This window comes from Setaria viridis, chromosome 8 (genome assembly GCF_005286985.2).
Source record: "Setaria viridis chromosome 8, Setaria_viridis_v4.0, whole genome shotgun sequence".
Taxonomy (NCBI): domain Eukaryota; kingdom Viridiplantae; phylum Streptophyta; class Magnoliopsida; order Poales; family Poaceae; genus Setaria; species Setaria viridis.
Window position 1 is genome coordinate 33,369,158 of NC_048270.2, and position 13,897 is coordinate 33,383,054.

At 47.5% G+C, this 13,897-nt stretch overlaps 2 protein-coding genes across 2 annotated transcripts; both read left to right on the top strand.

Moving 5' to 3' along the window:
- Nucleotides 1-2,418: 2,418 nt before the first annotated feature.
- On the top strand, nucleotides 2,419-5,597 carry LOC117833771 (wall-associated receptor kinase 5). Its single transcript, XM_034713374.2, has 4 exons — nucleotides 2,419-3,176; nucleotides 3,428-3,654; nucleotides 3,909-4,085; nucleotides 4,426-5,597. The coding sequence occupies exons 1-4, from the start codon at nucleotides 2,497-2,499 to the stop codon at nucleotides 5,451-5,453; spliced, it is 2,112 nt and encodes a 703-aa protein (XP_034569265.1). The 5' UTR covers nucleotides 2,419-2,496; the 3' UTR covers nucleotides 5,454-5,597.
- Nucleotides 5,598-7,905: 2,308 nt separating this feature from the next.
- On the top strand, nucleotides 7,906-9,616 carry LOC117833588 (putative 12-oxophytodienoate reductase 11). The gene is made up of 4 exons (XM_034713143.1): nucleotides 7,906-8,126; nucleotides 8,207-8,481; nucleotides 8,600-8,689; nucleotides 8,775-9,616. The coding sequence occupies exons 1-4, from the start codon at nucleotides 8,050-8,052 to the stop codon at nucleotides 9,401-9,403; spliced, it is 1,071 nt and encodes a 356-aa protein (XP_034569034.1). The 5' UTR covers nucleotides 7,906-8,049; the 3' UTR covers nucleotides 9,404-9,616.
- The last annotated feature ends 4,281 nt before the right edge of the window (nucleotides 9,617-13,897 follow it).

Here is a 13,897-nt window from a genome sequence, read left to right on the forward strand (position 1 = left end):
TCTGATCAGCGCTTGGATTCTGTAAGTGTCCGTTTATTATCTCTACATGTAAATTTTGGCGTGCGTCACCGTACTAACTTCATCTTCCATTTCATGTAGGATGCTAATTCAGACATGCCGCCGAGAGGCGTACCTACATATAGGCTTCATGGATCCATCTGTAGTTAACCAAAAACAGATAGAATTAGCGCCGGAAAAAACCTTTGCCGAAATATACAATTTCCTACACAAACAAACATTCAAGGATTTCATACTACTTCCATACAACTTCAAGTAAGTGTGTGTATACCGTCTACTTTCGATGTCTTTTTCCTTATCTCTACATGTTAGTTAGCTCTAATATGCATGAACATTTTACGCACGCAGCTTCCACTGGATCCTTATTATAATTGAGCCTGAAAGAAGCCACGTCACTGTCTTTGATTCGTTACGGAAAGATCCGGTGGACTACCAAGAATTGCAAGACATGCTGGGCTTGTAATAATTCTGGACCTTTATCTCTATGCAAAAATTTATTTCCTAAATTTTATCCCTGTTACACTATGTCATTCATTATTCTAATCCGCAGCGCATGGAAACAATTCATAAGGACACACAAAGGTCCATTCAAAGAAGATCTTACATGGAACACAGACTTCCCGGTACGTATGAAGTCTGCACATTTATTACATTGTATAACACGAATATTTCATAACTTATTTTTTTTCCGCACTGAAGTGCTTAAGACAGGAACCCGGGAATAACCTATGTGGCTACTACATCTGTGAGCACATGCACAGTTTTTTGGGACCCAAGGGACCGAAGATGACGCCGCACAACTTTAAAGTACGTAAAATAAATATATTACTAGTTAATTATTTTCTAGCTCCTTATATGTATTTGTTCATGTAACATTCACAAATTTCCAAATTATAGATGTTAAATATTCAACAAGGACTCTTGAAGGAAGAAAGAGTAGCGGCAATATGTGAAGGTCTCATTGGATTCATAATGGACGAGGTGGTAAATCCAAGAGGAGAATTTTATTACGATGGACGACAATTAGACACTCCTCTCAGCAACACCACGACGGGAAGATCGTAGGAAGATACTTTGATTTATTTGTATATATGATCGATTTGTACTAATTAAGCTAGTTGAATTGTGTATAAGGATTGTGTATATATATAGTAGTTGTATAATTACAAATCCCATTCGTTTAAATACTAGTTGATTTAATTCATTCTAAAAAATCTCAACTACAAGGTTAACAAATTAAAAGGGCCGCGGTACTACTATACGTATACGTGATGCATGCATGAAAAATTCAGGCGTCACCAGTGCCATGCAAGCGCAATTTAGTCCCGGTTGGAATTGAGCCGGGACTAAAGGGGACCCCTTTAGTCCCGGTTGGGAAATCCAACCGGGACTAAAGGGACCCCCTTTAGTCCCGGTTAGTGTCACCAACCGGGACTAAAGGGCCTGTCCCGCGCCTGGCGTGGCAGGCCCTTTAGTCCCGGTTGGTGACACCAACCGGGACTAAAGGGGGTCCTTTACTCCCGGTTAAAATACCCGGGACTAAAGACCCCCCCCCTTTTGTCCCGGTTGGTTTATCCCGGATGGATATCCGAGAGATATGACCCTTACCAACCGGGACTAATGCTCAGTTTTCTACCAGTGACATTTCACGATGGATGTACTATTCAACTAATTAACAAAGCAAGCAAAAACATTCAAATAATTACACTTCATAAGTTTTAACTTCAAAACAAGGATCAACTTCGGCGTCTCCAGGATTTTGGATGAATTATTGAAATTTCTTCCAATTGCCATTCCAGATACTTATACGTAACAGTGATGAACTACTTCAATGCCCACTTAACTAATTTGAACCAAAGAAATTAATAGCAGAGTTTGAAGAGAAAACTTGAGTCTTTACTAAAGTAATCAACTTTTTCAAGATCAGAATTCTATTTTTTAACTTAAGAGTTTAAAAGTCTTTAATCTAGTTTAAGAAGTTACAGCTTGAGAATCCCCATATTTTTCTATAAACTTAATCAAATATAGAGAAATACGATTTAGGATAAAACTAAAATAACCTATATTTTGGAGCTGAGGGAGCAACATCCCAACAGGCAACGAAGGGTAGTACACGGACCATGCTAGCTAGGCACACACATCATACACTAAACTACGCATGCGTCACTTGGTAGTCGGCAACCATATGATGCCATTACCCTTCTCTACCTATATAAGTAGAGCATACGTCACTTGCGTCTGTTTCTCTTCACAAATATCAACATATTTTGAAACAGAGAAGGATTGACCAACAGGATAATGTTGGCCTGGAGTTGTTAATTATGCGCTGATTGATAAGTGATGGGAACAAACGGTATGATATTGAGATGCTACGCGTATAAAGGGAGACCGAGAGGCAGGTAGGCATACACAACAAGCGCCGGAATAAGTTTTATCGTTTCCGGGTCGGTAGACCAGTAGTCACACTCACACACAACCATGGAGCACCTAATAGCCAAGCCTCAATTACGTCTGTTGTGGCTTCTTCTTCTTTGTCCTGCTCTGGTACTCTCCCGGGTGCTGGTGGAGGTGCCAACGCCGGTGGCGGCTTCCAATGGAACCGCACCAGGGCCACGGCCAGGCTGCCCAAGCATGTGCGGCGACATACACATCCCCTTCCCCTTCGGCATCGGCGACGGCTGTTCCAGGAGCAAGGGCTTCGCCATCTTCTGCGACAACAGCTACAACCCCGCGAGAGCATTGGACATACGAGGCTTCGAGGTCAAGGACATAACTCTGGAGACAGGAGAGATGCGCGTCTTCACTGGGGTCGCGCACATCTGCTACAACTCATCCAACACAACCTCCAGCATAGGCTTTTTGAAGTACAACTTCACCGGCTCGCCGTTCCTGATCTCGTCGTCAAGGAACGAGTTCACGGGCGTCGGCTGCAACACCGTGGCGTTGCTAACGGGCAAGGACTTGGAAGACGATGGCCGATACCTGAGCGGCTGCATGACGACGTGCGCGAGCCTGGGTGACGCTGCCGACGATGTCAATTGCACGGGGGCCATCCCCGAAGACCTTGACACGGTGAATGTTAGTTGGATGAGGCTCGCCAACAACACTGCGAGGAACTACAACAGCTGCAGCACCGCCTTCTTGGCCGAGAAAGGATGGTACGTTCGCGTCTATCGTACATTATTTCATTCTTAAGCTTGTCAATGAATCAAGCTCGAACGAGTTTCTTATTGGAGCTAATTAAGCTCCAGCTTGCTTAATGGTTCTGAGAATTTAGCCTGTGCTATTTTCAACTTGCTTAAAAATTTCAGTTTAACAGTTGCCTAAATTTGCGCACCGGTAGACGTTAACAGTTTTTCCAGATTACAGTCGCTGTTCCAGATTAACAGTCGCTGTTCCTGTATTTTAGGTACCGTAATTTCAGCCTGAATCATCAGAACGGCACCGGTGAGACGTCTCTTCACAACCAGTTAGGTAACAGGACCATTCCGTTAGTGCTCGACTGGGCCATGAAGAAGGATGGTGCCTGCTTGAGCGCCAACAGCACACGCGTCGACGTCAGGAATGGCCTCTGGTACCGCTGCAAATGCTCCGATGGGTACGCTGGAAATCCGTACGTCGTCGAGGGATGCCAAAGTAAGTTCCGGTGCTTCCGAGGGTGTATATCTTGCACGAAATAATGGTCAACAGAAATATTATATACTCGAGACGATGTACTTTTTATTGGTTAGCCAAAATTTGCACCTCTGGACTCTTAAACCGTCTATTGTACCCAAAGCATGTGTCAAGGCCACATACCTTCATCTCAGATGCATGGCGTTATATCATATTGTTTTTCTAATGGGTGTAAAAAAATTACTAATTTGCATATATGTTTATCGACTATACAGATATCGACGAGTGCAAACTTCTGAAGTCTGATCCTGAGACTTATGGAAATCAATATCATGTTCCAAGTGGTAGCAAATGTGTTGACACAGATGGTAGCTACAAGGGGGAATGCAATTTTGGCCGAATAGGGTCCCAATGCCGCCCCGTATTTTCCGCAACAGTAGCTGCAGTATCAGGTGAGCAAAAGACAAGCAACAATGTTCTTTTTTTTACGCCAAACTAGTGTTTTATCAGGAGCCGACATATGCAATTTTGTTTGGCAACATATGTTATTTCCATTCGCTGATAAGTCCTATGAATCCACATGCCATCTGCAAATCAACCTCAGTAAAGAAAATATACGCTGCATTGCTTTTCCACTAGTCAACTAGCACGGTTTCTCAGGAAAAAAAAATCAGCTGAATTGCTGAAGTTAACGTGAATTTATGTTGTTGTTGGTGTTGGTGAGGTATATATGGAAATTTTGGTTCTGCATGTTTTCATTGTAATCATTCGATATGTGTGTTTAATTTGCAGCAACATTGGTCGCCAGCCTTCTTCTGGTGCTACTACGCAAGGAGCACAAGCGGCGAGTGCGGAGTGGCTTCTTTGACAAGAATGGCGGTGAAATAATGAAGAGCATGAACATCAACACCTTCACCGAACTACAGCTGGAGAAGATCACAAACCACTATGACACCCCCATCGGAAAAGGTGCCTTTGGCAAGGTCTATAGGGGAACCACCCATAAGAACCTACGAGTCGCCGTTAAGCGCTCCATCGTAGAAGGCATGCAACCCTCACATGATCACGATCTGGTGAACGAGATCGCCATTCAGTTTCAGGTCAGCCATGCAAACCTTGTTCGCCTCATCGGCTGCTGCCTGGAGACGGATGTCCCCATGCTTGTCTTCGAGTACGTCTCCAACGGGAGCCTCTACAATGTGCTTCATTGTGGGTCTACACCACGTGTGCTCCCGCTTTCAGCACGCTTGGACATTGCCATAGGCTCTGCGAAAGCTCTTGCCTACATGCACTCCCATGGCGGACGCAGTCTTGTGCACGGGGATGTCAAGACTGGTAACATCCTCCTCGGCGATAACTTGACTCCCAAGGTCTCAGACTTCGGGTCGTCAAAGCTTGAGTCAATCGCAAGGCATGCCAATTGGTGCGTCATGGGGGACATGAGCTACATTGATCCTGTGTACATCAAGACGGGCCGTTTCACGCAGAAGAGTGATGTCTACAGCTTTGGTGTGGTGCTCCTCGAGCTCATCACGAGGAAGACGGCCAGGTATGGCAACAATAATAGCCTCCCCGTGGACTTTGTCAAGTCCTGCAAGGAGGACGGCAATGGAAGGAAGATGTACGACAGAGATATCATCTTCTCTGATGGCGATGCTCATTCTCATCGTTGTGTGGAGTGCCTTGATCAGATCGGCATGTTGGCAGTCCGATGTCTCAAGGAAGACAGGGATGAAAGACCATCCATGGCAGAGGTAGTAGAGGAGCTTATACAAGTGAACTTTAGAGCTCGCAGTGACACGAGTTGTAAGACAAATTAAAGTCGCATAGATGAAGCAAGAAGCACCCGTGGTGAGCTTAAGCTCGCTTCTCGCTTCATTAGATTAGTACTCATTGTTATCGTATTATTAGAGTTTATAGTACGAATTATGCACTAAACCTACATGTATTTTATTTTCTTGTAATGGTAGCACAGATGGAAGTAGTGGACTAACTAGCACACAGCAACAATTTTTCTGTAACAATTCAGCAGCATTTTTCCGCATTCCTGATGAATAATTGCATCAACTTATGCATAGTCATGGGTAAATCTGCTCTCGCCGCTCAGCATAAAATTTACACGTCCATGATTAATTCAAGAGAGAAACGTAAGCTGATTAATCGATGTGCATTCATGTGGAGAAGGCGAAAAAAATAGCATCTTGGGGAAGAAAGGTACACTACCTAGTAGAGTTATAATAATGTGGCCGGCGGGGCCTATTCATTTCACTAAACTAATCACCATGTCGTCTGCTATTCTTGATCGGTAATTGCTGGTCCTGGACACCCAGGCTCTCGGCAAAGTCACGTAAAAGACCTAATCACCTTGGGCCATTAGGCTCAAAAAAAAGAGGACTTTTACGGTGGCTCATACTATCTATTTGGTGGTATAGAGTATAGAGAATATCTAACCATCCATTAAAAAAGGTAATTTTGTAACTTTTACCTGCTTATTATTTGCCTCGGTTCCCCGTGCAACGTTTCGTTTTTTTTTTTCCGATCTCCTTCCACGCCAGTTGCACTTCACCGGCCGCCGACGCGCTTCCTCCCTGCCCCTACTTGGCCGGCACCATGGCGACCTCCTACCTGTGCGGCTCCAACCCAGCCAGAGCCCAGCCTGGCTGGCTCCTCCCTGTGTGGCTCCTGCCCGATCGCCTCCTCCGAGGGCAACTCCTCCTAGTGCTTGTTGGAATCAAAGGCATTTTATGATTTATTTTGATCTGAAATAGAGAACAAAAGATGACATAAACGATAGCATAAACAGGAGTTGTTTGTAGCAACGAACATAAAGCATGTGATGGTAATAACAGAAAACACAAAATGAACTAGAAAGTTCATTAGAGAGTAACCTGAGGCGGCGCCAGTTCCGGAGGAACTGAATGTGCCGGTACCTAACATTGTTAGTTGAGCCTGTTCGATGTAGCCGATCAAACGTTGACGTAGTGTAGAGTTGATGCAGTGCAGATGCGTCACCGGGAAGTAGATGTAGACGAACAACGAGCAGTCGTGCAAGATTGTGCTCCTCAAAAACTTGATCGCCCTTCTACTCCTCGGGTGCAGAGTCTCTAGCAAGGGTGCAGTTTCGGAGGCCTGCTCTTCCGACGAAGTCCATGCACTCAGATCACCGGAATGGGGACAGCAAAAACACAGCGTAGCAGTGGATGAGCTCTGGTGATGTGTGTAGTGCGCGGAAGACTGAGAGGAAGCGCCTTTCTTATAGTCACCCTGAGACCTTTGAGCATCCATGTTAATGCAGTTAATTCGGAGAATCAGTTACTAATAACGGTCAGCCATTCAAGCATCGTCAGTACTAGTCACTAATCGCCATCGGTTACTAGTCATCAACCATGATAAAAAAAAAACTGTAAAACCAGATCAAGCCCAGCCCACATCACGTGCTCGTCGCGGCACAGCGCAGCTCAGTGAGGCGAGCGAGCGCGCACGCACATGTGGCATCCTTCCATTGAGATGGCAAAAAATCTGAGACTTCAAATACAAAGATGCCATGGCCACATTTCTATTTTTTCCAAGTCACACTTGCTCTTGTTGGCCTCCAGCCACCTTGGTTGTTGGTCTGTCCCGGCGGCTACCTCCTCTGTGCACCCGTGACATTGAGATGGAAGGATAAGGAACATACAAGTGGGCTATCTGCAACTTCTTCTCACCAAGTGGACTGGACTGGAATGTGGTCCGCAAAGCAACCATATCTGCTTGCCAAGAAATAGAAGAACAACAGAAGACACATCAAGTTTCTAAGAAGATAAAAGATGTGATAGATTGGTGATACATAAAGACAATACAAGATTAAAACATGGACAATGAAGAAGATTGAAGCTTAGTCTTCTAGCTTTCTTTGTTTGTTTTAAAGTTTTCATTCTTGTGTTTTTCCCTATTTTTTGAATATTTGAGTCTAAGAACTCTTGTAATAGTTGGCTGCAAATATCCATGATGGAGATATAGTAGGCTGGTTTTACCCTTATCTAAAAAAAATACACAAAGATAATACGTGTGATGGCTGGAATAGCAGCTGACCTACTATATTTTGATGACTCTTAGTTGAGGTTGCGGCAAGGTCACATACAAGGCTATAATAACCATTCATAAAAGGGCAAGGCGGTGCATATGCTACACGCTACTTGTTCTGACTTTCATCTTATATTACAATGCAAAATGACAAGAAGAATATGTTTCTTTTGAGTAGAACAGTTGGCAATAGTATCGTAAGAGTTGTTAGTAACACATGCATGGCCAAGCCATAGAAGTCAACCGATCAACTCCATAAATGCTACCATCGGAACTGCTACTCTTCCATCAGCAGCAGCAGCAGCGAAACTTTCACCAACGCCCATAGAATTCCCTGCTGCTCCGCTGGATAAGATGACGGGCCAAGCCATGGAGGCGACTCCTGATCTCCTGACCCCTTACAAGATGGGCAAATTCAACCTGGCGCACAGGTCAGTCAAGAATGAAGCTGCTTACTAGCAAGTAGTAACTGAGTATTACGAGCTCATATCTTTTGTGCATATGATGGCAGGGTTGTTCTTGCGCCGGTGACGCGCTGTAGGTCCTACGAGAACCTGGCGCAGCCGCATAATTCCCTGTATTACGAGCAGCGGGCAGCGCCAGGCGTCCTTCTCATCGCCGAGGCCAGCGCGGTGTCGGAGACGGCAACAGGGTACCCGCAGGTGCCTGGGCTCTGGAGCCAGGAGCAGGTGGAGGCCTGGAAGCCCGTCGTTGACGCGGTGCACGCCAAGGGCGCCCTCTTCTTCTGCCAGCTCTGGCACACAGGCCGCAAGCCACCCACTACTGGTCCTTAATTTTGATCACTTTTATCTAGTCCACTGTGTGTTTTTTCTTTCCGGTTTTGGTATTCGACGAACTCAGGATTCATTGTTGCATTCTCATATCAAGGTTACTCCTGTTGCAGAGTTTGGGGCCCCTCCAAGGCTTGAAGAGGAAGAGATACCCCAAATGGTGATGGACTTCCGGGTCGCTGCCAGAAATGCCATCAGAGCTGGTGATGATTCCTCATTTTGTACGTGTGCTAGTCTTGCACAATTTGCAATGCCAATTTGTAATAGTTTGCTGTACATACTTCACAGGTTTCGACGGTGTGGAGATCCACGCTGCCAATGGGTTCCTCGTCAACCAGTTCTGGTTCTTTATAGACATTGGAAGAGTGAATTCCCAGCCTCTGCGTCTGGACCGGCTTGTCAACGACGGGCTCAACGACAGCAGCAGTCTGGACAACCGCTGCTCCCGCTTGGCCACCGATGTCGTAGCGGCTGTGGTGGATGAGGTCGGCGCGCACCGTGTTGGTGTGCGTCTCTCCCCGTTCGCTGGCTACACTGACTACACTGATGCAGATGCAGAGGCTCAAGCCCTGCACCTTGTCCACTTCATGGACAAGCTCGGCGTTCTCTACTGCCACATGGTCGAGCCGAGGAAGTGCGTCAATGGCAATCGCCTATCGCCGTTCAGGGAGGCGTTCAAGGGCACATTCATAGTGAATGGAGGGTACGATCAGGAGGAAGGGGACAGGGTGATCAGGGATGGCTATGCTGACCTGGTCTCGTACGGGCGGCTGTTTCTGGCGAACCCTGACCTGCCAGAGCGGTTCAGGAAGAAGGCGGGTCTGAACAAGTATGACAGGAGCACGTTTTACACCTCCGATCCTGTGGTTGGCTATACGGATTACCCTTTTCTTGGCCAGGAGACACAAGTGGCATAGTAAACCGTACCTTCTGCAGCCATATCAATAATGTGCTTTTCTGCAACTATCATCATTGAAATAAATAAAGGCAGTCAAAACTAATCATTCATGCATATGTATACAGATCGATGTGAACATTATGTATCTGCAGGGAGGCATATGTAATGCTGTATGTTTACCTATACGTGAATTACTTCCTAAGCTAATAAGAGAGTTGTATGATTTACCTAATTTAAGAGTTGGCGAGAGCTGGCGTACATATCAAAATGCAAAAGTGGACGTGAGACCCGCCTTAGCTTTTCACAATTAAACATAGAATATATGTGGCGGCAGATCTCATAACGCCCGTAGAAATGCATTTGATGGGGGTGGAGGACAACATCACCTGACCCTAAAAAGTGACAAAAAAATGTTAAAAAGCAAATCAGAAAAAAAAAGCATAGTAGTAGGCGCTAGCCTCCCACACCGCCACCCCGCAGCGCCGGGGAGGCCCCACCGTGCCCCAGCCTAGCTGGAGATGTGTCGTGGACAGCCTCTGTGCTCTTTTGGCCACTCCACGCCCCGACCACCGAACCCAACCTCAACAGCAGACATACGCACGCTGCACCTAGCCGCCATGCTGGGTGGATCTACAGGGGTGGCTAGGGGGGCTCTAGCGCCCTTACTGCCCATGAACTCCATTGAATCAAAGGAACAAGAGTAGGAGAAGAGAGGAAAAGGAATAAGAAAAGGAGGAAGGATGAGGAAGAAAATAGAGCAAGCTCCCTTAAGTTCCAATCTTGCCTCCACCATTGCCGCCATGTGTTGGGCCCCGTGTGTGCCTCGGGTTTAACTCCCCAGGTATCACGCAAATATAGAATGTGGCACAACTACACTACAAAATGCCCAAAAAGAAAATTTCAGCAGCATATACCTTGAAACGAGTAGAATGCAGAAGCAACATTAGATAGACTATATATAAAGTGCCTTTAGTCCCGGGTTAAAAATGAGCCACCGAAAGCCACCGGCGGGGGCGCTATAGTCCCGGTTATAAAGACCAACCAGGACTAAACCCCCCCCCCCCCCCTATTTAGTCCTAGTTGTAACATCTAGTGGGATGAGCGGTTTTATCCCAATTGGAGCTACCAACTGGGACTAAAGGCCCCCCTTCCCTTTAGTCCCAGTTGGAATTACCAACCGGGACTAAAGATTTAGTTCGGGTTGGTAATTTCAACAGGGACTAAAGGCCCCTTTAGTCCTTGTTGGTGGCTCACAGCAGGACAAAACACCTTTTTCAAGCGCCTCCCCCCACCCTCTCCACCTTCCTCATCTTCTTCCAGGTAGAGCTCTCCACCTCTCCACCTTATCTTCTTCCAAGCACTTCCTATCTCCCTCCATTGGCGCCTCCCCTCCTCCCTCTCCTCCTTTCGCCCCTCTCTATGCCACCTACCCTCCCTCTCTTCTTTGCCTTCCTCTCCTACCCCCTCCCCCTCTGCTGCCCCTCCCCTTCCCCCTCTCCTCACCCCTCACTGGTAGTGAGGAGCAACAGCGAGGCAAGGGTAGGGTAGTGGCGCGGCTGGGCGGCGGGCGGCCGAGTGACGGCGGGCGCGGGGGGAGGCGGGTGGCAACCGGTGCGTGCAGAGGTAGGCGGCGGCCGGGGGGGGTGGGGGCACGGACGGCGGCGGGTGGAGGTGGGCAGAGGCGGAGCGGAGGCAGGCAGAGTGGTGGCAGGCCGAGACGGGCGGCGGTGGGCAGAGGTGGAGCAGAGGCAGGTGAGGGCGGGCGTAGCTGGCTATTTTTTTATTTTTTCAAACTTTTTAGTCCCGGTTGGTTTTACCAACCGGGATTAAAAGGGTTCTTTAGTCCCGAGTGAATGACATGGGAGTAAAGGACCCCTTTTATCTCAAATGATTAGTTCCGGTTGGATTTTTGGGATCTATGACCCTATCCAACCGAGACTAAAAGGCGTGTTATCCACTAGTGAAGCCTTCCGAGCCACACAGCTACACATGCTCAGTGATCAGGCTCCATCTCGTCGGCCCCCGTGGGCTTTCGAGCTCGCGCAGCGCGAACCATAAGCAACGCTGCAGTGACATTGAAATCCCACAACTTCACCACCGTGGCCACGGCCTCGCAATGGCACGACAATGACAATGGCGGCGCCTAACCGTTAGCAACATAAACACCAAGCTACAGGAACGTCACCGCATGGGGCTTGGCAAAGGCACGGGGGCAACACCGACACCACCAATTGCATAGCAGACGGCACCAAGGGCTAGACGATGGCAACCCCAAATGCGATGCGATGGCGATAGCTGTGCCTAGTGACACGACGACGGCACCATGACCGTGCATGGCATCGGGAACATAGCTGCTTCACACTGGGTGCGCCTGGTGGTTCTTTGCGCACACACGCAAGGTGACTCGGGGGCTCCTTAGGTTCACACGTGAGGCGGTTCAGGGGTTCATGAATGCGACGTCTTGACACATGTGTGGTCGGACCGTCATCTATCTCTCACTGAACAACAGTGCACTATAAGTTACGGTATAAGCACTGCGTCTAGTAATTTCCTAACCAAAGCTGACTATCTTGTACAGTTGCATCAAAGCTGCCCATCTCGTCACGAGCACACCAGCTGTCCCGTTACGATCGCACTAAAGTCCACTCCAGTGGCCCACTCCGGCGCAAAGCCGACTCCGATCGCACAAAAGCCCACTCCGGTGGCCTATTCCGGTGGGAAGCCGACTCCGATCGCACAAAAGCCCACTCCGGGGACCTGCTCCGGCAGAAAGCCGACTCCGGTTGCACAAAAGCCCACTGTGGGGACCCGCTCCAATGGAAAGCCGACTCCAGTCACTCCAAGCCCACGCTGGTGGCCTGCTTCAGTGGAAAGCTCACTCCGATCGCACTATGGTCTACTTCGAGACCTCAAAGATGGAACACTAGTGCCTGGCTTAGTCTTGCTCCTACATCACGAGTCCTTGAGAACTTCGGGCATCCCTATCCCACATCAGCGTGGCTGGCCGGGAAGATCCGGGCACCACGGACCCAACCCGAGCATGGAGGTCAATGGCTGATGGGGCCCAGCACAACTAGGAGTGGGCCGGCGAGGCGGCGACCCAGCTCACTGGTGGGCGCAACTGGGGGTGGGGCGGCGGCCGGAGGCTGGTCCCCAACAGGGCCTCCACGGGCTGCGGCGGCGCGGTGGCTAGTTGCCAGTGGTTGCTAGCACGGCCTCCACGCGCGGCTAGGAGGGTGGCGGCCGGGGCATTGACCAGGGAGGCAGCGGTGGCCAGGGGTGCAGCGGTGGCCGGGGTAGCGGCCAGGGGTGCCAGGTGGCTAGCAGGACGGTGACCGGGATGCCGCGGCAGCCGATGGATCTGGTTGCTTTTTCCTTTTTTTTAACTTTTTAGTTGATTTGTAGGGGTGGGTGACCATCCAGCCGTACAAATCGCTATTTTCAGCTGCGAAAAGCAGGAGCCCGCTCCTAGAAATACCATTTTACCTGATCCTAGAAACTCTTTCTATAGTAGTGGTAAGTTCTGCCCCACCTAAATTCTTTAGTATTAGTAGAGATAGAGAAAAGATGCAGAATTATTATGCAGTTGACATATGCATACTTAGAGATTATCTAATTGCTGGTTGAAATTTAAAAAAATTCTACTTCTTTTGAATGCATATACATGTATATTGGTGATGGCTAGTGATGTATTGGCTAGTGACGGCTAGGTAGCGATGTATTGGTGGCACTGGCACCATCATATATTTGTCACCTGTGAGTTAATTGAATTGAATGATGCACCTCTTAATTAGTTCATTAGGATGTACAGAAATCTTTTAGGATATCGTCTGGATATACCCTTTGGTGTGCACGAGCAAGCAAGACAGCAGTCGGTATCGGTACCACCATCATGGAAGGGTACCTTTAACCGTTTGCAGAATGGAAGGTGCAGTAATGTACAAGAAACAATTAGTTCGTCCCTGACATCCAATGCAATAGGTTGGTATAATATCTAGAATGGTCGGTTCTAACTTCTAACAAACATATACTGGCAATGAAAAAGAAAGACCGTGGATGCTGATCTATATACTGTATTATGTACAGTGAATTTCTTATACTAACCAAAAAAAGATCGCAATCCTCCACACGTTGCTAGCTAGGACGTGTGGGCTCCAAAAGTCAACCAATGCTCTACAAATAATCTCTGCTGACTTCACAAGTCAGTATCTTTTACTTACAAGTTGCGAGAAAAATTATAGCTGAAATAAATATATAACGTTGCTGGCATATGCATTCTCGTGAATGCTGCGGTGAACAAACTACTCCGTTCGTTCGTAGCTATATAACGTCGTTGACTTTTTTCATTTGTTTGACTATTCTTCTTTTTTACAAATATTTTTACAAATAGATAAACCAACAAGGTAAATCTGAAGTATATTTAACAATAGACATAATGATACACATTTTATTTTAGTTAACTAACTCGTTCAACAGATATTGGTAGTTAAAATTGGAGTAAAAAGTCAATGGC

Excerpts from the sequence above, each read along its gene's own strand:
- LOC117833771 (XM_034713374.2), top strand. The coding sequence starts at position 2,497 with ATGGAGCACCTAATAGCCAAGCCTCAATTACGTCTGTTGTGGCTTCTT. Across the intron at positions 3,177-3,427 it reads TTCTTGGCCGAGAAAGGATG|GTACCGTAATTTCAGCCTGA; the intron begins GTACGTTCGCGT and ends CCTGTATTTTAG. Across the intron at positions 4,086-4,425 it reads AACAGTAGCTGCAGTATCAG|CAACATTGGTCGCCAGCCTT; the intron begins GTGAGCAAAAGA and ends TTTAATTTGCAG.
- LOC117833588 (XM_034713143.1), top strand. The coding sequence starts at position 8,050 with ATGACGGGCCAAGCCATGGAGGCGACTCCTGATCTCCTGACCCCTTAC. Across the intron at positions 8,127-8,206 it reads AAATTCAACCTGGCGCACAG|GGTTGTTCTTGCGCCGGTGA; the intron begins GTCAGTCAAGAA and ends ATATGATGGCAG. Across the intron at positions 8,482-8,599 it reads CCGCAAGCCACCCACTACTG|AGTTTGGGGCCCCTCCAAGG; the intron begins GTCCTTAATTTT and ends CTCCTGTTGCAG.